This window comes from Canis lupus, chromosome 6 (assembly GCF_003254725.2).
Source record: "Canis lupus dingo isolate Sandy chromosome 6, ASM325472v2, whole genome shotgun sequence".
Classification (NCBI taxonomy): domain Eukaryota; kingdom Metazoa; phylum Chordata; class Mammalia; order Carnivora; family Canidae; genus Canis; species Canis lupus.
In genome coordinates this window covers 55,385,424-55,409,313 of record NC_064248.1, presented here as the reverse complement: position 1 = coordinate 55,409,313, position 23,890 = coordinate 55,385,424, and the positions used below count along the sequence as shown (strand labels likewise).

The following is a 23,890-nucleotide window of genomic DNA, read 5'->3' as shown; positions in this document are numbered from 1 at the left end:
CATCATTATATAATTTTGTTGCTGAGAATAATGTATGGACCAGCAAATATTATATCTTTAGTACTGACAGGTGTGAGTGTGTGTGTAGAGAAAACGAGAGACTGATTGGTTTATAAAGACTTTAGTCACATGATTTTAAAGGTTTGGTAAGTTCAAACTGCAAGATGGGCCAAAGAAGAGTTTTGGTTGCCATTTTAGCCCAAAGGCAGTCAGCTGGCAGCATCCCTTCTCGTAGGGGAAGGTTAGTCTTTGTTCTGTTAAGGCCTTCAACTGATTGGATGAGGCTTGTTCACTTTAGGATAATAAAACAGATTATCCTCTGTTTTATTATAAGTTCACCAATTTAAATATTAATCTTATCTAAAAAATGCCTTCACAGAAACACCCAGGATAATATCTGACCAAAATTATAGGCAATGTGGCCTAGCCAAATTGACAGACAAAAATCACATCAGTTTCAGTGGAGTTTGAACCTATGTGTTGAAAATATGACGATGCAGTGCTTTCTGATTAGTTTGTAAAAATAACAGCCTAACATCAAGGATCTTTATTACCCTAATTTTAACACAAACTGTTACATATTGGTGAATAAGATTGAAAAAGGATTTGGGGGATCCCTGGGTGGCGCAGCGGTTTAGCGCCTGCCTTTGGCCCAGGGCGCGATCCTGGAGACCTGGGATCGAATCCCACGTCGGGCTCCCGGTGCATGGAGCCTGCTTCTCCCTCTGCCTGTGTCTGTCTCTCTCTCTCTCTCTCTCTCTCTCTCTCTCTGTGTGACTATCATAAATAAATAAATAAAAATTAAAAAAAAAAAACTGAAAAGGGATTTGGAAAGTACAGTCCATAGTGAATTTTTTCCACTTAGATCTTTAGAGTTTTGTGAGTCTTTTTGTTTCCCTAACTATGACAACCACTAAAAACTAATTGTCGCAGTTTGGAACCAAGGCTTGAGATTTCTTTGCCATTAAATTTTTTTTTTTTTTTTTAAGATTCTATTTATTTGAGAGCGAGAACTTCAATGCCTAAGTGAGAGAAGGGGCAAAGAGGGAGGGAGAGGGAAGCAGACTCTGCACTGAGCCTTGGAGCCCCATTCAGGGCTCATCTCACAACCTGAGACCATGACCTGAGCTTTAATCAAGAGTCCAACTGAGCCACCCGGGCGCCCTACCATTAAGTATTACACCAAGATTTTAGAAATAATGAAGCATATTTAATTCATTGCTCTCACTAAAATTGTTAATATTTTAAAAAGTCATGGCCCAAAGGCTTTTGTTAAGTATGTTAAGTATGTTAAAAAAAAAAACGATTTAAAACAAACATTTCAGTTTTACTTCCTTTTTAAGATTTCTTTTTTCTGAATTTCATAATTACATAATTTAATGGTATAGTTTATATAATTTATGATTAAACACATATATGGTTATTTAAATTTTTTATGGATAGTTTATAATTTTAAAAAATCAAAGATTTTATCTAGAAGATAAAGAAGTGTTAATGTAAAATTTGATGAAGAAGATGGTGAGAAGAAACCTTTGAAACATTTTGGAAAAATGAAGGATGAGTGTTAGAACTTCAGACTGTTGGTTTTTAGGGGAATGTTTTTTGTTGAGAGTTTTTCAGTTTGAAAGGAAATTTAATTTATAACAGGAAATACTAATAATATTCTAATTAAGCTTACTGGGCAGTGCATTCTCTTGCTCTGTTCAAGTCTACTTTGGAGTTGCATGAAAAATAGAATTAGAGTAGTAATACCAAATTGTGACAGCCAGATGAATTCTATCTCTGCTGTTTAGATAGAATTTACCTTCATGAGTAGAATTTTAAGATGATTTAAAGTAGGGAAAGGGATAAAAGGTAAAGACTTGAAGATGATTTATTTGTAAATAACGAATCCTATTAATCCATGTGATTTAGAAAAAGAAGAACAATTAGAGATAAAGAAGAGGGATGATTTTTGAACTCTTTGTCAACATTATAGACTTTTGATATGGGAGAAGGAGAAAGCACCAAGTTATTAGTTTGGAGATTATTCTTGAAGAATAGAAAATGGTGGTTTCTTAGGCAACAGAAAGGAATATCTTTTGAGGATTGAGAGAGTTCTGCAGGACCAGTGATACTTTGTGATGTGTCAGTATCATGTCTACTGCATTGTACAGCACTTAATAATATCCTCATAACCCTATTGAGGTGTGGTGGGACTCCCATTTTAAGATGGAAAAAATTCAGAAGGCCTTGGTAATTTGCCCAATGTCAAACATCTGGTAAATGCAGAGCCCAGAATTTGAACTGATGTATATTTGATTTTATTTATATATAGCTTCATTGGCTGCCTGCAATGATGCAAGGCATGATGCTTAATGCCTTGGGAGTTCAGAGTTGGATAAAACATGGTTCCTGCCCTCCACAGAGTATGGCAAGTGAATAAGATACTAATTTCTAAATTTCTATGCAACAAAGGACACAGTTAACAAAACTAAAATGCAACCTATGGAATCAGAGAAGATATTTGCAAATGACATATCCCATAAAGGGTTAGTATCTAAAATACATAAAGAACTTACAAAACTCAGCGCCCCTTAAATGAATAATCCAGTTAAAAAATGGGCAGAGGATGTGAATAGACATTTTTCCTAAGAAGAACTACAGATGGCTAACAGACACATGGAAAGATGCTCAAAATCACTGATTATCAGGGAAATACAAGTTAAAACTATGGTTATCACTCACACCTGTCAGAATGACTAAAATTAACAACATAAGAAACAACAGGTGTTGGTGAAGATGTGGAAAAAAGGGAACCTGGAACCCTCTTGCACTGCTGGTGGGAATGCAAACCGGTCTAGCCACTGTGGAAAACAGTATGGAGGTTCCTCAAAAAGTTAAAAATAGAACTACATTATCCAGCAATCACACTACTAGATATTTACCCAAAGAATACAAATATACTAATTCAAAAGGATCTACGCAACCCAATGTTTATAGCAGCAGTATCTACAATAGCCAAATTACAGAAACAGCCCAAGTGTCTATTGATTGATAAACTGATAAAGAAGATGTGGTGTGGGGGATCCCTGGGTGGCTCAGCGGTTTAGCGCCTGCCTTCAGCCAGGGGGTGATCCTGGAGTCCCGGGATTGAGTCCCATGTCAGGCTTCCTGCGTGGAGGCTGCTGCTTCCTTTGCCTGTGTCTCTGCCTCTCTCTCTCTCTCTCTCTCTCTCTCTCTCTGTCTCTCATGAATAAATAAATAAAATCTTTAAAAAAAAAAAAGATGTGGTGAATATATATTAAAAAGCCATAAAAAAGAATGAAATCTTAACCACTTACAACAACATGGATGGAGCTAAAGAGCATTTTTTTTTTTAAGTGAAATGTCAGAGAAAGACTGACATAAGAAACAAAACAAAGGGGAAAAAAAGAAACCTACAAAAAAGACTTTTAACCATAGAGAACAAAACTGGTGGTTACCAGAAGGGAGGTGAGTTGAGGGGGTGTGGGATGAGTTAAGGAGTGCACTTGTAATGAGCACCAAGTGATGTTTGGAAGTGTTGAATCACTGTACTGGATACCTGAAACTAATAATTACACTGTATGTTAACTAATTGGAATTTAAATAAAAACTTAAGATAGTAACTTTGGGGAGTTTTGGAGACCCAGAGAAAGACCAACATATCCCAGTCTGAGAATTGAAGGCCATTTTCTGGAAGCCATAGTACCTGAACTAAGTCTTCAAGGAGTAAATTGTTAAAAGGTGAAGAGGGGACTGTGTTGGGTCCAGGGAAACCACATATGTAAAGACATTTAGATATAAAGTAGAGTGAATTATGCTAAGCAATTAGCATTATACGAAATTTAGCATTTATAACCTATTTCTCTGTAGGTCTTAAAGGATGAAGTGGGTAGAGACTAGCAGAAAAGCCTAGATATTTTCCTTTTATACTTCATTACCTCTCTGAATAAATATCAGAAGCTGTATAAAATGCTTGTGGATAAAATTTTAGACTTATCAATGTGTTTTTACCCTCCTTTTCTAGGATCAGTTCGACAGCTTAGACAAGCATACACAATGGGGAATTGACTTCTTGGAAAGATACGCAAAATTTGTTAAAGAGAGGATAGAAATTGAACAGAACTATGCGAAACAATTGAGGTAAGTTAAAGTTTTTTTAGTTCTCAGAAATGAAATTACATCTTTTTATATATACATATATATATTTATTTATTTTATTGGTGTTCAATTGAAATTACATCTTTAAGTAGTTGAGTATTAGATAAATGTAAATTCTGTCGTTTTTTTTTGTGTGTGTGTGTGTCAGAATTAGATTGAATTAGGTAACTGATTTTTTTTTAATGATCAATTTAATTAAATCATTGCTAGTACCACAAGGAATATTGGCTAGCTAGATCATGAACAGACATCATTCCAGAAATATCTTAAAATCCTAAAATCAGGAAGCAAAATGCTAGGAAAAAGAAATAGCTGAGTAAAACAGCTGAGTAAAACAGTTTTCCCAAACTGTAACGTTTTGCTTTAGTGTTGAAGGTTTAAGTTTCTTGGATCCTCAGTTTCTATTAACTTAGAAATTGAGTGTGTTGATCTGTGTTTCTGTCAAAAATCCGATATATAGGGCGGGGGGTGGGAGTGAATGGGTGACGGGCACTGGGTGTTATTCTGTATGTTAGTAAATTGAACACCAATAAAAAAAAAAAATCCGATATATATATATTACTGATGAAAGTAATGTTTGGATTATGTGTTAGAAGATAATAGTTTTAGGGATGCCAAGGTGGCTCTGGTTGAGCATCTGCCTTCGGCTCAGGGCAGAGTCCCAGGATCGAGTCCCACATCAGGCTCCTTGCTGGGAGCCTGCTTCTTCCTCGCCTATGTCTCTGCCTCTCTCTGTGTGTCTTTCATGAATAAATAAAATCTTAAAAGAAAAAAGATAACAGTTTTAAAGGAAAAATTTTAGCCTTAAAACAAATGGAATTTATCTTAAGATTTTGTTCAAGTGGAAAATCATTGTTAGACTATTATTTGACAGTTTTTGCTAGAACTTAATGGTAAAAATAAGTACATACATACACACATACATACATAAATAAATAAAAATGGTGCTTAAGGGGAGACTGAGTGGCTCAGTCAGTTAAGCATCTGACTCTTTATTTCGACTAAGGTCATGATCTCAGGGTCCTGAGATTGAGCCCCTACATCAGGCTCTGTGCTGGGCATGGAGCCTGCCTAAGATTCTCTGTGCCCCTCCCCCTTGTTCCCTCTCTCTTAAAAAAAAGGGGGGGGGGTGTTTGAAGCCTTAAGGACTAGACCCCGATATAAGGTTCTTAGGGTTAGGGTTTATTGCAGGTGACAGAAAAATCTAACCTAACACAGGCACACATGACTAAAATTGCGCGTAAATTTTGATTCAGAGGTCATATGTGTCCAGGCACCATTTCTTGGCTCTGCTTTCCCTTGTTATCTTTATCCTCAGGTCCCATTCAGTACTGGATTTTCTACCCCCTTAGCTCTAGGTTTCATATCTTCATATCTCCACATTCCAGGGGAGAATGATGGTCTTTTCTGTTGTACCTGGGGGGGGGAGGAGAGAAGAAGGAAAAGGAGGAAAGAAGAAATTGAAAGAAGGAAAAGGAGGGGGGATAGAAGGACAGCAGACTGCAAGCTTGTGCAGCTTTTTTCCTCCAGAAACTTGGGTGAAGATCTCCTTTTGTCATGCTAAACCTGTTTAGGTCATATGCTTCTCCTGAACAATTCAGAGGTGAGAATATTAGGTTAACTTCTAGCTATTGATGGGGGAGTATAGTTACCCTAATGAAATTTAAGGTAGTGGGTGGCAGAAAGTAGGGAGAGAAATGTTTACTGTTGTAGTAGTAGTAGTGATGGTGTATGTCACTACTGGCTGGTTGTAGGGATGGAATGGTGGACTAGTATGTTGAATAGATTACTTATAATATTTTTATAATAATATACTATTATCATGACATTTATTGACACAATGGCATCATGCTAATTTCCTGATCCATTTACTTTCTTTTTTTAAGCAAGGTATTTTCCATATGAAAATATGAATCAGTGAATCTACTAGTATATTAATAATAATGATGATGATAGTTTACCTATCCAAAAGTTACCATTTTGAAACTTTACCCCTCAAGAATCTAGAAGCCTTACGGATTTCTGAAAAGTTAAAATAGCAATAAAAAATGTATTCACGGGGGGGAGGAGCAAGATGGCGGAGGAGTAGGGTCTCCAAATCACCTGTCTCCACCAAACTACCTAGAAAACCTTCAAATTATCCTGAAAATCTATGAATTCGGCCTGAGATTCAAAGAGAGACCAGCTGGAATGCTACAGTGAGAAGAGTTCGAGCATCTATCAAGGTAGGAAGACGGGGAAAAAGAAATAAAGGAACAAAGGCCTCCAAGGGGGAGGGGCCCCGCGAGGAGCCGGGCTGAGGCCGGGGCGAGTGTCCCCAGGACAGGAGAGCCCCGTCCCGGAGACGCAGGAGCTGCACCGACCTTCCCGGGCGGAAAGGGGCTCGCGGGGAGTTGGAGCAGGACCCAGGGGGGCGGGGATGCCCTCGGGCTCCCGGGGACAGTAACTGCGCGCCCAGGAGAGTGCGCCGAGTCCCTAAGGGCTGCAGCGCGCACGGCGGGACCCGGCGGGACCCGGAGCAGCTGAAGGGGCTCGGGCGGCGGCTCCGCGGAGGGGGCTGCGCGGCCCCGGGAGCAGCTCGGAGGGGCTCGGGCAGAAGAAGAGGCTCCGTGCGGTGGGGGCTGCGCGGTTCCAGGAGCAGCTCGGAGGGGCTCGGGTGGCAGCTCCGCGGAGGGGGTTGCGCGGCCCGGGAGCGCGAATCCACCAGCGCAGGCTCCGGAGCACAGGGCGCCGGGACACAGCCCAGGATCCGGCCTCCCCGGGGACAGGCAGAGGCTGGGAGGGCCCAGGACCGCAAGGACGCTCCTGCCCCAGCTGAGCAGATCAGCGGCCCCGCCCCGGAGCCTCCAGGCCCTGCAGACGGAGTTCCTGCGGGGGCTGAATCCAGGTTTCCAGAGCTGCCCCGCCACTGGGGCTGTTCCTCCTGCGGCCTCACGGGGTAAACAACCCCCACCGAGCCCTGCACCAGGCAGGGGCACAGCAGCTCCCCCAACTGCTAACACCTGAAAATCAGCACAGCAGGCCCCTCCCCCAGAACACCAGCTAGACGGACAACTTCCAGGAGAAGCCAAGGGACTTAAAGAACACAGAATCAGAAGATACTCCCCGGTGGTTCTTTTTTTGTTTGTTTGTTTTTGTTTTTGTTTTTGTTTTTGTTTTTGTTTTGTTTTGCTTTTTGATTTGTTTCCTTCCCCCACCCCCTTTTTTTCTCCTTTCTTTTTCTTTCTCTTTTTCTTCTTTTTTTTTTTTTTTTTCGTTTTTTTTTTCTTTTTCTTCCCTTTTTTTTTCTCTTTCTCTTTTCTTTCCTTCTTTCTCTCCTCTCTTTTTCTCTTTTTCCCAATACAACTTGCTTTTGGCCACTCTGCACTGAGCAAAATGACTAGAAGGAAAACCTCACCTCAAAAGAAAGAATCAGAAACAGTCCTCTCTCCCACAGAGTTACAAAATCTGGATTACAATTCAATGTCAGAAAGCCAATTCAGAAGCACTATTATACAGCTACTGGTGGCTCTAGAAAAAAGTATAAAGGACTCAAGAGACTTCATGACTGCAGAATTTAGAGCTAATCAGGCAGAAATTAAAAACCAATTGAATGAGATGCAATCCAAACTAGAAGTCCTAACGACGAGGGTTAACGAGGTGGAAGAACGAGTGAGTGACCTAGAAGACAAGTTGACAGCAAAGAGGGAAACTGAGGAAAAAAGAGACAAACAATTAAAAGACCATGAAGATAGATTAAGGGAAATAAACGACAGCCTGAGGAAGAAAAACCTACGTTTAATTGGGGTTCCCGAGGGCGCCGAAAGGGACAGAGGGCCAGAATATGTATTTGAACAAATTCTAGCTGAAAACTTTCCTAATCTGGGAAGGGAAACAGGCATTCAGATCCAGGAAATAGAGAGATCCCCCCCTAAAATCAATAAAAACCGTTCAACACCTCGACATTTAATTGTGAAGCTTGCAAATTCCAAAGATAAGGAGAAGATCCTTAAAGCAGCAAGAGACAAGAAATCCCTGACTTTTATGGGGAGGAGTATTAGGGTAACAGCAGACCTCTCCACAGAGACCTGGCAGGCCAGAAAGGGCTGGCAGGATATATTCAGGGTCCTAAATGAAAAGAACATGCAACCAAGAATACTTTATCCAGCAAGGCTCTCATTCAAAATGGAAGGAGAGATAAAGAGCTTCCAAGACAGGCAGCAACTAAAAGAATATGTGACCTCCAAACCAGCTCTGCAAGAAATTTTAAGGGGGCCTCTTAAAATTCCCCTTTAAGAAGAAGTTCAGTGGAACAGTCCACAAAAACAAAGACTGAATAGATATCATGATGACACTAAACTCATATCTCTCAATAGTAACTCTGAATGTGAACGGGCTTAATGACCCCATCAAAAGGCGCAGGGTTTCAGACTGGATAAAAAAGCAGGACCCATCTATTTGCTGTCTACAAGAGACTCATTTTAGACAGAAGGACACCTACAGCCTGAAAATAAAAGGTTGGAGAACCATTTACCATTCGAATGGTCCTCAAAAGAAAGCAGGGGTAGCCATCCTTATATCAGATAAACTAAAATTTACCCCAAAGACTGTAGTGAGAGATGAAGAGGGACACTATATCATACTTAAAGGATCTATTCAACAAGAGGACTTAACAATCCTCAATATATATGCTCCGAATGTGGGAGCTGCCAAATATATAAATCAATTATTAACCAAAGTGAAGAAATACTTAGATAATAATACACTTATACTTGGTGACTTCAATCTAGCTCTTTCTATACTTGATAGGTCTTCTAAGCAAAACATCTCCAAAGAAACGAGAGCTTTAAATGATACACTGGACCAGATGGATTTCACAGATATCTACAGAACTTTACATCCAAACTCAACTGAATACACATTCTTCTCAAGCGCACATGGAACTTTCTCCAGAATAGACCACATATTGGGTCACAAATCGGGTCTGAACCGATACCAAAAGATTGGGATTGTCCCCTGCATATTCTCGGACCATAATGCCTTGAAATTAGAACTAAATCACAACAAGAAGTTTGGAAGGACCTCAAACACATGGAGGTTAAGGACCATCCTGCTAAAAGATAAAAGGGTCAACCAGGAAATTAAGGAAGAATTAAAAAGATTCATGGAAACTAATGAGAATGAAGATACAACCGTTCAAAATCTTTGGGATGCAGCAAAAGCAGTCCTAAGGGGGAAATACATCGCAATACAAGCATCCATTCAAAAACTGGAAAGAACTCAAATACAAAAGCTAACCTTACACATAAAGGAGCTAGAGAAAAAACAGCAAATAGATCCTACACCCAAGAGAAGAAGGGAGCTAATAAAGATTCGAGCAGAACTCAACGAAATCGAGACCAGAAGAACTGTGGAACAGATCAACAGAACCAGGAGTTGGTTCTTTGAAAGAATTAATAAGATAGATAAACCATTAGCCAGCCTTATTAAAAAGAAGAGAGAGAAGACTCAAATTAATAAAATCATGAATGAGAAAGGAGAGATCACTACCAACACCAAGGAAATACAAACGATTTTAAAAACATATTATGAACAGCTATACGCCAATAAATTAGGCAATCTAGAAGAAATGGACGTATTCCTGGAAAGCCACAAACTACCAAAACTGGAACAGGAAGAAATAGAAAACCTGAACAGGCCAATAACCAGGGAGGAAATTGAAGCAGTCATCAAAAACCTCCCAAGACACAAGAGTCCAGGGCCAGATGGCTTCCCAGGAGAATTTTATCAAACGTTTAAAGAAGAAATCATACCTATTCTCCTAAAGCTGTTTGGAAAGATAGAAAGAGATGGAGTACTTCCAAATTCGTTCTATGAAGCCAGCATCACCTTAATTCCAAAGCCAGACAAAGACCCCGCCAAAAAGGAGAATTACAGACCAATATCCCTGATGAACATGGATGCAAAAATTCTCAACAAGATACTGGCCAATAGGATCCAACAATACATTAAGAAAATTATTCACCATGACCAAGTAGGATTTATCCCTGGGACACAAGGCTGGTTCAACACCCGTAAAACAATCAATGTGATTCATCATATCAGCAAGAGAAAAACCAAGAACCATATGATCCTCTCATTGGATGCAGAGAAAGCATTTGACAAAATACAGCATCCATTCCTGATCAAAACTCTTCAGAGTGTAGGGATAGAGGGAACATTCCTCGACATCTTAAAAGCCATCTATGAAAAGCCCACAGCAAATATCATTCTCAATGGGGAAGCACTGGGAGCCTTTCCCCTAAGATCAGGAACAAGACAGGGATGTCCACTCTCACCACTGCTATTCAACATAGTACTGGAAGTCCTAGCCTCAGCAATCAGACAACAAAAAGACATTAAAGGCATTCAAATTGGCAAAGAAGAAGTCAAACTCTCCCTCTTCGCCGATGACATGATACTCTACATAGAAAACCCAAAAGTCTCCACCCCAAGATTGCTAGAACTCATACAGCAATTCGGTAGCGTGGCAGGATACAAAATCAATGCCCAGAAGTCAGTGGCATTTCTATACACTAACAATGAGACTGAAGAAAGAGAAATTAAGGAGTCAATCCCATTTACAATTGCACCCAAAAGCATAAGATACCTAGGAATAAACCTCACCAAAGATGTAAAGGATCTATACCCTCAAAACTATAGAACACTTCTGAAAGAAATTGAGGAAGACACAAAGAGATGGAAAAATATTCCATGCTCATGGATTGGCAGAATTAATATTGTGAAAATGTCAATGTTACCCAGGGCAATATACACGTTTAATGCAATCCCTATCAAAATACCATGGACTTTCTTCAGAGAGTTAGAACAAATTATTTTAAGATTTGTGTGGAATCAGAAAAGACCCCGAATAGCCAGGGGAATTTTAAAAAAGAAAACCATATCTGGGGGCATCACAATGCCAGATTTCAGGTTGTACTACAAAGCTGTGGTCATCAAGACAGTGTGGTACTGGCACAAAAACAGACGCATAGATCAGTGGAACAGAATAGAGAATCCAGAAGTGGACCCTGAACTTTATGGGCAACTAATATTCGATAAAGGAGGAAAGACTATCCATTGGAAGAAAGACAGTCTCTTCAATAAATGGTGCTGGGAAAATTGGACATCCACATGCAGAAGAATGAAACTAGACCACTCTCTTTCACCATACACAAAGATAAACTCAAAATGGATGAAAGATCTAAATGTGAGACAAGATTCCATCAAAATCCTAGAGAAGAACACAGGCAACACCCTTTTTGAACTCGGCCATAGTAACTTCTTGCAAGATACATCCACGAAGGCAAAAGAAACAAAAGCAAAAATGAACTATTGGGACTTCATCAAGATAAGAAGCTTTTGCACAGCAAAGGATACAGTCAACAAAACTCAAAGACAACCTACAGAATGGGAGAAGATATTTGCAAATGACATATCAGATAAAGGGCTAGTTTCCAAGATCTATAAAGAACTTTTTAAACTCAACACCAAAGAAACAAACAATCCAATCATGAAATGGGCAAAAGACATGAACAGAAATCTCACAGAAGAAGACATAGACATGGCCAACATGCACATGAGAAAATGCTCTGCATCACTTGCCATCAGGGAAATACAAATAAAAACCACAATGAGATACCACCTCACACCAGTGAGAATGGGAAAAATTAACAAGGCAGGAAACAACAAATGTTGGAGAGGATGTGGAGAAAAGGGAACCCTCTTACACTGTTGGTGGGAATGTGAACTGGTGCAGCCACTGTGGAAAACTGTGTGGAGGTTCCTCAAACAGTTAAAAATATACCTGCCCTATGACCCAGCAATTGCACTGTTGGGGATTTACCCCAAAGATACAAATGCAATGAAACGCTGGGACACCTGCACCCCGATGTTTCTAGCAGCAATGGCCACGATAGCCAAACTGTGGAAGGAGCCTCGGTGTCCAACGAAAGATGAATGGATAAAGAAGATGTGGTTTATGTATACAATGGAATATTACTCAGCTATTAGAAATGACAAATACCCACCATTTGCTTCAACGTGGATGGAACTGGAGGGTATTATGCTGAGTGAAGTAAGTCAGTCGGAGAAGGACAAACATTATATGTTCTCATTCATTTGGGGAATATAAATAATAGTGAAAGGGAAAATAAGGGAAGGGAGAAGAAATGTGTGGGAAATATCAGAAAGGGAGACAGAACATAAAGACTGCTAACTCTGGGAAACGAACTAGGGGTGGTAGAAGGGGAGGAGGGCGGGGGGTGGGAGTGAATGGGTGACGGGCACTGGGTGTTATTCTGTATGTTAGTAAATTGAACACCAATAAAAAAAAAAAAAAAAAAAAAAAAATAAAGACATAAGCTTTTGCCCTTGAAAAAAAAAAAAAAAAAAATGTATTCACATGTGAAAAATGAAAAATTTCCCTCATTTAATTTTTAACCTGATCTCATTTCTAGCATATTAAGTTAAAGATGTACTTATTTATTAGAGCACATGTAGCAGAGGAGGGAGAGGGAGAGAGAATCTCAAGTGGACTCTGTACTGAGCGTGAGCCTGACACAGGGCTCAATCTTAACAATCCTGAGATCACGATCCGAGCCAAAACTAAGTTGTTGCTTAACCAACAGACATGTCCATTTTGATTGATGATACATGATGACTTCAGATTACTTGGTAAAATACTTTTTGGTTTGTAGGCATAAAAAAATGAAATTGGTCATTTTTTTAATAAACTTACACTATTTGTATGGCAGAGATTAAAATTTGTTTAGTAAAAGAAGCTGATATGATAGGTATGTATCATTTATTATTTATTTCTTTTTAAAGATTTATTTCTTTTTAAAGATTTCTTTCTTTTAGAGAGAGAGAGGAAGGTGTGTGTGGGGGGGGGAGGGGCGGGGGCAGAGAAAGAGAATCCCAAGTGGGATTCCACTCCACTGTGTGTGGAGCCTTACAAAGGGCTTGATCCTGGGACCCTGAGATCATGACCTGAGCAGAAACCAAGAGTTGGATGCTTAATTGAGCCACTAGGCTCCTCATTTTATATTTTTCTAGTAAAGATAATTACAGTATTAAGTTCCATCATAGAGATTGCTCCATGAAATTATATTCCCTTATTTCCACCCTAAACTATTCCTTTTTGGTTCAAATGTGTGGTATACTGGAAGAGAAATAGATTGGATGATAGAAGCCTAATAGCTACTTATTTTAACCAGAACAGAAATCTCTCCAAATTCCTTTTGATTTTATGTTCTGTACCAGTGCCAACCAAACCTGGCCCACATAGCTGGTACTTCTAGAGCTGAGTGACTCTTAAGATAAATGAATAAATAATTGAATGATCTTTGTTTCAGTTTAGTTAAGAAATTAGGATCTCAGTCTTATACTGAACCTTTGTCAAAGTACCGCTTTCTGTCCATACTAGATAGCATTTTTGTCATGTACATCATTGTAATGAGGTTATTCTGCTAAGAGCTGCCCCAGATATTTAGGATAGCTTAGATACGGAATAATCCAACTAAAATCAGTTTTTATTTTCTGTTTAGTCTTTACTTTCTCATGCCTCTTTATCTTCCTTTAAATTTTTTTTTTTTCATTAAGGAAGGAAAATAACCTTTCAAGAAGCCCTTTTTATTTTCATTTCCTTCTTGAGACATTAAGAACTCTTGGTGGAGTACCTGGTGGCTCAGTTGGTTAAGCGTCTGCCTTGGGCTCAGGTCATGATCCCAGGGTCTTGCTCATGATCCTCCCTGCTCAGCGAGGAGCCTGCTTCTTCCTCTCCTGCCCCTCCTGATTGTGTTCTCTCATTGACTTGCTTGCTCTGTCTCAAATAAAAATATTTAAGGAAAAGAATACTTTGGGTATTTTTTAAACCTTATGTAAAAAGTTTGTTTTTTTAATTATTATTTAAGATAAATACTTTTTACTTTTATTGTTTTTATAAACTATTATAAATTGGTGTTAGGGATAGATTAGCATAATGTTAAATTTACTTCTTTCTGATTCTTGCCTTTAATATTTTCCTTACCCTCTCAGCTCTTTTCTCCTCATGGCTTAGCAAACACCATGACACCTGGAGAACCTTTTCTTTAATGTCATGTAACTGTATTTTCTTGATATGTTTGGTTTGGACTTCATGTAGTTATCATTAGCATATTTTAGCTTTTTGATATTTTGTTCTCCTATCCTTCCTTGTACTTTTTGTGAACCATAAAGCTCTATTTTTATCTCATTTCATTCTGTTATACCTAAAATGATGCTGCCTGCCCCCGGACCCCCCAACTTAATTATTCATCAAATTACTAATCTACCTTTTTAACTATTGGATTGTCTGTTTCAATTTACGTATGCTGCTGTCTCTCTTAATCTTGGAAAGAGTGTGATGATACTCGTTACCATTGTATTCTTCAGACCTGTATTTTCTGGATAGCAAGCATCCAGCAGTAAACTGTTGAGGAATGATCCAATCAATGTAGAATGTTTCATTTAACTAGTAAAGAAACTCAGGCTCATCACCTTAATGAGAGTCACAAACCCTGTTCCTGATTTTTCTATTAAAATGTTTTATATTTTTTTTCTTGTATTAAATGTTAAAGCAGAAACTAACAAGTAAAACACAAAGCTCATAGGAAAGAAAGTTCAAATCAGTCGTGTTAAATATTTTGATAGTAAGCTTAAAGGACTTAAAGACTATTATTGTTTAAACAACTGCAAGAACAGCTTGATTGTTACCGGTGTTGGCTGTGTAGATCACTTCATTAATTTCTTGGCTCTTTCATAATGCCTTAAGTAGATTCATTTCCAAATTATTTTTTGTACCATTTGAGTAATGTAGCAGTGACTATATGTATAAAATACAGGTAAATCAGACAGCTTTAGCTGTTTATTTGAATTTGGACTTTGAAGATATTATGCAGTTGTCTTTTAAGAATCCAGTATTTAGAAGGGAAACAAATTATCGTCTTAGTCATTTTAAGTGTACATTTGGGGTGCCTTAAGTTTATTCATACCATTATGCAACCAATCTCCAGAACTTACTCATCTTGAAAAACTAAAATTCTATACCTGTTAAAAACAACAACTCCTCATTTTTTCCTTCTCCCAGCCCTGCAATTCTATTTTCTGTTTCTATGAATTTGACTACTTTAGAGGAGTCATAAGTAAAATAGAGTAGTTCTTTTTCTGCAGTGGGCTTGTTTCAGTTAACATAAGGGTTGCACATGTTGGAGCATATTCAGAATTTCCTTCCTTTTTAAGGCTGAATATTACTCCATTGTATGTATATATCACATTTTATCTCTTTATCTGTTAACATTTGGGTCCACCTTTTGGCTCTTATGAATAATGATGCTATGAACATGTGTGTACAAATACTTGTTTGAGTTCCTGCTTTCAGTTCTTTTGAATGTATAACTAGAATAAGAATTTCTGGATCATATGGTAAATCTGTTTAGTTTTTTGAAAAACCATCATACTGTTTTTCTCAGTGGCTGTGAACTGTTTTACATGCCCACCAGCAATGCCTAAGGGTTCCAATTTCTTCACCTTCTTGCCAACACTTGTTATGTTTGTGTGTGTGTGTGTGTGTGTGTGTGTGTGTGTGTGTGTTTTAAGTAGGCTCCTTGCTCAGTGTGGGGCTTGAACTCAGGACCTCTGAGATCAGGATCTGAGCTGCTGAAATCAAGAGTCAAATGCTTAACTGAGCAACCCAGGCACCCTTTGTTTTTGTTTTTGATAGTTGCCATCTTAGCGTAAGAGAGCTCAATGTGATTCTGAGTTGCATTTCCCTAAGGATTAGTGAGTGATATTGAGTATTTTTTCATATGCTTGAGGGCCATTTGTGTATCTTTGAAGAAATGCTATTCAAATTCTTTGTCCAATTTTTAATTTTAATTCAAATTATTTGGGTTTTTTGTTACTGAACTTTTAAGTGTTCAAATATTTTTCTGGATTTTAGCCCCTTACCAGATAGAGGAGTTGTAAATTCATTTTCCCATTCCATTTGTTGCTTTTTCATCTGTTGATTGTGACCTTGGATGCACAAGTTTTGTTTTGTTTTGTTTTGTTTTTCTTTGAGAGAGAGAGAGAGAGAGGCAGAGACACAGGAGGAGGGAGAAGCAGGCTCCATGCCAGGAGCCCGATGCGGGACTCGATCCTGGGACTCCAGGATCGCACCCTCGGCCAAAGGCAGGCGCCAAACCGCTGAGCCACCCAGGGATCCCCTGGATGCACAAGTTTCACATTTTGATGTTCAGTTTATTTTTTTCTTTCATTGCTTGTGCTTTTGTTGTCACATCCAAGAAATCATTGCCAAATCCAGTGTCATGAAGCTTTCCTCCTATTTTTTTCTTAAGAATTTTGTAGTGTTCTTAGGTTTAGGTCTTCGATCCATTTTAAATTAATCTTTGTATATAGTGGAAGCTAAGGTTATATAACTTTATTCTTTCGCATGTGGATATCTTTTCTGTTTAATTTTACACTATCTGAGAAAAGATTCATGGCTGTAAGTGATGGCAAACCCACTTCAAATGGTAAGTATAATGGGAAATTTATTGCTTTATCTGTTGATACCTTTTTTTTAAAGATAGATTTATTTATTTATGTATGTATGTATGTATGATAGAGAGCGAGAGAGAGGCAGAGACACAGGCAGAGGGAGAAGCAGGCTCCATGCCGAGAGCTTGATGTGGGCCTCGATCCTGGGACTCCAGGATCGCGCCCTGGGCCAAAGGCAGGCGCCAAACCACTGAGCTACCCAGGGATCCCCCTGTTGATATCTTTTATTGATTTTACTTTTTAATTAAAAGACTGGGATGCATCTAGGTCACAGAGAAGGAATCAGTACTTGAAACACACCCAGAGCCTGTTGTTTTTTCTTTAAATAAGCAAATATTTTGTTAGGGGCTTCTTTTAGTGGGTTGCCTTTATTCTTTTGGTGCATACTGGCTTTCTCTGTATAGCAGGAAATACAGTCACCAACAGGTCAAGTTTTATGTCTCAGATATTCAACTCAGACTGGCCTCAAAATTATATCAGGTCCCAAGACATAAAAAATCTAGGAAGTAAATTCTTTGGCCCAGTGAGATTCAGTTTTCTATCTCTGTGTCACTTAATTCAGGCCCACAAATAAGGGCCATTTGTATTAAAATGGCAACTCCTAAGCATGTTAACTGTTAGATATAGGGGAAGGGGTAAGTAAGAAGAGGGATGCTGGGGCACCTGGGTCAGTAGGTCCATTAAAGTGTCTGCCTTCTGCTCAGGTCTTGGAGTCCTGGGATCCAGCCCTGTATCAGGCTCCCTGTGAGAAGTGAGTCTGCTTCTCCTTCTGCCTCTGTGACCTCTCTTGCTCTCACTCTCTCAAATAAACAAATAAACTTTAAAATAAAAAAAAAAAAAGAGGGATGTGATCAGTCTCAGGTATCTATTACTACACTTCTGCCAGATGAAATAGTATGATTTGTATCCTATGTTACAGATAAGTATGATATTGATGACCTGTTAAATAGGCAGTAGAACTCAGCTTCTCAAATGTTGAAAGATTGAAAATGTATAGAGGTGATTTTCAGCCTTTAAAAATCCTAGAGATATCTTTACTCCCATCATTTAACTGTGATATTAATAAAAATGAATTAAAGTTTTGAGAAATTATTTGAGATATTTTATAATTTTCCATAAAACCAAAAATAAATAAAAACATGACAAACTAGAATGGATCAAAAAGATTAAAATCAGCAATTTAAATTTGAATTAAGTAATATGATATTTAATATCACAGATATAACTAGAATACATATGGCATACGGTAATTTTTGGAGATGCCCATTAAATTTAGAAACCTTCTCCAACCACTGAAGGACCAATGAACCATGTTAATTCCCTTGTATCCAGACAACATGATCCTAAGGTAGTTAGAAAACGTGGGTGAAACACATATATCAAAAAATGAAGTACCATTGTATCTAGGACATCTATTTTAATTTCTCTGATATATATTGCATATGTATAAAACTTTGTGTTTCATTTAACTCCTGATTTATAGCACCCTACTCAAAAACATGTCTTATATATAAACTGCTATCATAATTGGTTCCTTGGAGGTCTCCGGACTTGTTAAATGAGAGAAGAAAATACTGAAAAAGGATCACCTATGGGAACTGACAGTAAAGGCAGATTTGTAGAGAGCGATGAATTGCCTAACACATCTTTAGTTTAGGAGTAACATAAGTGCTTTTCGCTTACATGTTTAAGATACTCTGAGATTTATTTGATCTAATAAGCATATTGAAAATGCAAAGTGAGGATTTATGGGACTTACTAAGCATTCACACTTGTTATGAATTTTTGTTGACTTTAGACTGTTCTTAGAATGTCCAAAGATGAGCAGCTACTTTGAGAGTATACGTTATTTTTGTATGTTTTTATCATTAAATTTTTTTTAAATTATAAAAATAGTATGTATTTTATAGTATAATCATTGTAACATGTAAATTCAAGTCCCTTACCACTCCTTCTCCCTGGAAGTGAGTACAATTAATAATTTGTTGTGTCTTCTTCCAGGACATGTTTTCCTAGAGTAGAAGTTTTGATTTGGTGGATAGAATATAAACAAAACATTTTAGGCTGTGCTTTAGTTTTTTTAGTGTCAAAGTTGGCTTGAATGTAGTCTAGTGGCTTGTGTATGGTTTCTTTGGGCTCTGGATACTTGAAGTTTGGGAAGAGTAACCTATTGATGGGTTACTTTTACATAAAGAGTGGCAAGAGCAATTAAAAAAATATTGCTTAGGGGATCCCTGGGTGGCTCAGCAGTTTAGCACCTGCCTTTAGCCCAGGGCGTGATCCTGGGGTCCCGGGATCGAGTCCCGCGTCGGGCTCCCTACATGGAGCCTGCTTCTCCCTCCTCCTGTGTCTCTGCCTCTCTCTCTCTCTCTATCATAAATAAATAAATCTTTTTTTTTTAAATAAATAAATCTTTAAAAAATATATTGCTTAGGACTAACCCTGCATACACAAAAGGTAACAGTTATATTACTTTCTTCTTTTTCCCCTTCCCTCTTGTATATATGTGCTCTTCCTCTCAGAGTCTAGGGTTTAAATTAATGTTTTTTATGTTATGTTTAAGCTTTCTTATGACTTTCATAGTTAACCTCTGGTAGTCATAATTCTAAGAGTGAGAAGCCCAGCTCGGATTGGTTTATTTATCTATTTTTTAAAAAAAGATTTTATTTATTTATTCATAGAGACACAGAGGGGGGTGGTGGGCAGAGACACAGGCAGAAGGAGAAGCAGGCTCCATGCAGGGAGCGTGACGTGGGACTCCATCCAGGGTCCCCAGGATCACACCCCGGTCTGCAGGCGGCGCTAAACCACTGCGCCACCGGGGCTACCCTCAGATTGGTTTAAATAAAGGATTGATTGGCTTAATGTGACTGGAAAGTTCAGGAACCTGGGTACTCAGCAAAGTCTCTTTTCCTTGTTTTGCTTTCCTCTCTTTAATTCCCAAGTAGTCTGTTTCCACAGGGTGGACCTAAGATTATGTCTTATCAGCTTAGCTTCAGCAGAAAGAGAACATGTCATTCCAAGAAGTACAGCAGAAATTTTAGGATTGGCTTTTGTTAGCTTGGAATAATGAGGCTGGATCAAATAAATATTTCTGGACCATAACATTGCCAGCTGCACTGTAACTACATAGACATGACATTGGGAGAACTATAGTTTCAGATATGCTAGGCAGTACTGGAATAGTAACTACCAAATCCCAGGGATTTTACACCGCAAAAGTTTACTTGCTCATGCAAAGTTAGCTGCAAGTTCAGGTGATAACTCTCTAGGGTAGTCCATGTGGTAACTCAAAAATCCAGACTATTTCTATTTTCTTCAGCTTGAAGCCTCCACAGTTGCTTCAGCAGGGAATGGGAGAGCCGATAGGGTAATGCAAGCGGCCTCAGTCCTTTAATCTGATAGTTGCACAGACTATACAGAATTAGCACTTGGTCCTGCCCAGCTGCAAAGGGGTGAAAATGTACAAAATAACCTTTTTTTCTAATGAGCAGAAATGTGCTTGCCACAGGCTGTCAAAAAATAAAGAAGGCTAGTGAGTGATGCAAAACAACTAATGTCCGCATTACCTGGAGTTCTAAACGTTTAGTGCCTAAAATGTTGATACACAAAAATAGGTTCAGAGCGTGAAACTTCTTGCTCTTTGAATGTTCTTTGCCCAATTTTGGCCTGTTTTTGTTTGAAGTAATTCATGGATTTGTGGTTGAAAATTACTGACTTTTTAATATTTTTTATTTTTTTATTTTATTTTTTACTTTTTTATTTTTAAATCACTGACTTTATAATTTCTAGAACACAACACATTTATAGGTTGGAGACTGTAGTGATCATTATTAAGATGCTCATGAGTCAGTTACCTTCCATGGATATTTTTGGTACCAGTGTACCAGTTCTTTGATGAATTAACTATTTCTTAGAACTTAAAAAATTCCTCATCTTCAGTGATATGCTTTCTTGGGTTTTCTAAGTTATCTATCTTAGGGGTTGGAAAACTTTTTTTTTATAAAACTCCAGATAATAAAAAATTTTGGCTTTCTGGGCCATATGTCACAACTATTCAACTTTGTTGCTGTTATTCATCTCTTCTGTTATAGTGCAAAAGCAGCAGCAGAGAATACATAGATGAATGAGTGTAGTATGTTCCAGTAAAACTATATTTATTAAAATAGGTAGGTGGGTGGGCCATAGTTTGTTTACCTCTGATCTACTTGATTGCTCGTCCTTACCGCTTTTCTCAAGCAGTTTGTCCTTCCCTATTAAATGTGTATTCCTAGATTAACTACCTAGATTAACTACCTTCTCTTCTTTGGGTAGCCTCATTTTCATTCGTTACTGTTTTAACTATCTTAGGTGCTGGAATCAGATTTGAGGTGGCTTTTGGTGTTATCACTTTTTTTTTCTTTTTTTAAGGAGAGGGAGAGGTGGGGGCAGGGTAGAGGGGAGAGAAAAGGAATCTTAATCAGGCTCTATGCCCAGCGAGGAGCAGACCCAGGACTTGATCTCATAACCCTGAGATCATGACCTGAGCTGAATCAAGAGTCAGATGCTGAATTGACTGAGCCACCCAGGTACCCCTGGCGTTGTCCTTTATTAGGTATTTGACCATGAACAAGTTACTTAATGTGTCTGAGTCTTGTAGAATAGGGCTAATAATACCTGCTTGTAGATTTGCTGTAAGTATAAGATTATAGAGTGCTTAGCATAGAGATTGGTAAATAATATATGAGTGACAAAAATGATAGCTCTTGTTTTTGTTATTGTACTCTTACATGGTAACTCTTAATTTGTATCTAGATCCCAGAAGTTTCCTCAGAGTTCCCAGTTATTGTTTGTTTTTTTTTTAAGGATTTTATTTATTTATTCATGAGAGAGACAGAAAGAGGCAGAGACATAGGTAGAAGAAGAGGGAGAAGCAGGCTCCCTGTGGGGAGCCCGATGTGGGGCTCTATCCTAGAACTCCGGGATCATGCCCTGAGCCAAAGGCAGATGCTAAACCACTGAGCCATCGAGGTGCCCCTCAGAGTTTCAGTTTTTACAGCATTTCTCTATTGGATGTTTTTATTCAGCTGTTCTGCAGTGTTACTTAAGAAGCATTCATCTTCTAAATAGGAGTCTTTCCACATAACAAGTTTAGAAATGGGATTCTAGTGCTTAGTGATGTCAGGGGGCATTGTGAATTTCTTGATCTTCCCACTCATGGTTGCAAGATATTGCAGACTGCTTTATCCTGTCCTCACACATCTGTATTCAGAGCAATAACAAAGTGTGAAGAAGGGACTTCTGGTGTATTTTTTTTTCCTTTTTTATTATAAAAAAAGCTAAAAAGTTATTTAAGAAATAGAATCTCTAGGACTTGAACACCTTAATGTGGAAGAGACTTGATTTCAAGTGTAAGATGATTGCCAAACTTGATTTCAAGGGTAAGATGATTGCCAGATTTTTGGCTGAAATGTCTAGGTTGATGGTAGTACCATTAAAATAAGAAAGGAATAGGTTTATAAAGAGAATAAATTCCATTTTAGACTTGTATTTGATATACTCATGGCAAATGGGTATATCTAGTAGCCATTTCTCTTCCTACAACAGCTTTATTGAGGTATCATTTACATACCATAAAATTCACCCTTTTAAGTATACAGTTCAATAGTTTTTAGTATATTCACAGAGTTGTCAAACCGTCACCACTATTTAATTTTAGAATATTTTTATCATTTCAAAAAATAACCCCTGTACCCATGAGCAAATAACCCCTCCCTCAGGGCCTGGCAACCACTAATCTACTTCCTGTCTTTATGTATTTGCCTGTTCTAATTAACCTAGTTATTCAGATCTCTTCCCCATCTTTTTGAATTCTCTCTTAGAAAGGACTCTAGGTCATGCACAATTAATTACTGGGTTGGTAGCTAAGATTCATCTTTCTTTCTGTTGGTATAGTAGTACCTGAAGTAATTAATGTGTAGCACATAGATTTGCTCATGTTTGAATTAATAAATTAATTCATCCACAAAAATGATTTTTGGTGGTATTTCAGGTAACCATGACTAAGAACCACTGGTGGAAAAGGGTATTTATTTAGACTTCCTTAATATGATGTAGAAGGGCCCTGCTGCCCCCCATATACCTTTCAGCCTCACTAATTACCATTGTTTGGTTCACAGTTGATGTTCCAGCAACACTGAACTCATTCATAGTTCTTCCTAAATGCTGTAATTTTTCACTTCTGTTCCTATGTTAGATCTTCTCTATTTAGAATCCCCCCCCAGGGCTTTCTGGTTGTCTAGTTCTTGTTCACCTCTTCACTGTATGTCAAGGAATCAGAAATTTTAGCCTTTTCCTCTGGAGAATCTCCTCTATAGAGCCCTCTGTTCTTATTATTATAGCATGTTATGTAAAAGTGTTTTATATAGTTGATTTCTCTAGGCCAAGGATCTCTGAACTTTTTATTGCTTACGTGTAAAAACTGAACACTGTTCACGATTTTTTATAAATAATATACATGTACTAGTGTAGTAATATGTTAAATATTAATAAACCTTTTAAAATTTATTTTTAATTTTAGTATAGTTGACATACTAGTTTCAGGTATACAACATAATGAGTTAAACATTTATATACATTGAACAGTGCTCACTATAAGTGTAGTTACCATCTGTCTCCATAGTTATTGCAGTATAATTGACTCTCTTGCCTATGCTGTACTTTAAATCCCTGTGACTTATTTTATAAGTGGAAGTTTGTGTCTGTTAACCCCCTTCACCTATTTCACCTACCTCCTCCATCCCCTCCTCTAGCAACTACTAGTATATTCTTTGTATTTATTACTGTTTTGTTTTGTTTGTTCATTTTTCTTTTTTCTAGATTAAACATACAAGTGAAATCATATGGCATTTGTCTTTCTCTAACTTATTTCACTTAGCATAATATCCTTTAGGTTCATATGCGTTGTTACAAATGGCAAGATTTGGTGCTTTTTTATGATGCCATAAAAATAATATTTTAATTATATAATATTCACACAGTAATATTCCTGTGGAATGAGTAAGTGCACACATGACCTACAGCGTCTTTTTTTTTTTTTTTTTTACCTGTATCATCTTTATACATTCATTTATTGATGGGCACTTAGGGGTGATGAAATCCTTTGACTTTT

At 38.0% G+C, this 23,890-nt stretch overlaps 1 protein-coding gene across 5 annotated transcripts in view; it reads left to right on the top strand.

Moving 5' to 3' along the window:
- Positions 1-23,890, top strand: part of FNBP1L (formin binding protein 1 like) — a 126,588-nt gene that overhangs the window by 50,804 nt on the left and 51,894 nt on the right. For all 5 annotated transcript variants that reach the window (XM_049111664.1, XM_035718005.2, XM_035718007.2 and 2 more), the window contains exon 2: positions 4,031-4,146. In XM_049111664.1, the coding sequence (XP_048967621.1) occupies positions 4,031-4,146 (116 nt within the window). The remainder of the gene's footprint in view (positions 1-4,030; positions 4,147-23,890) is intronic.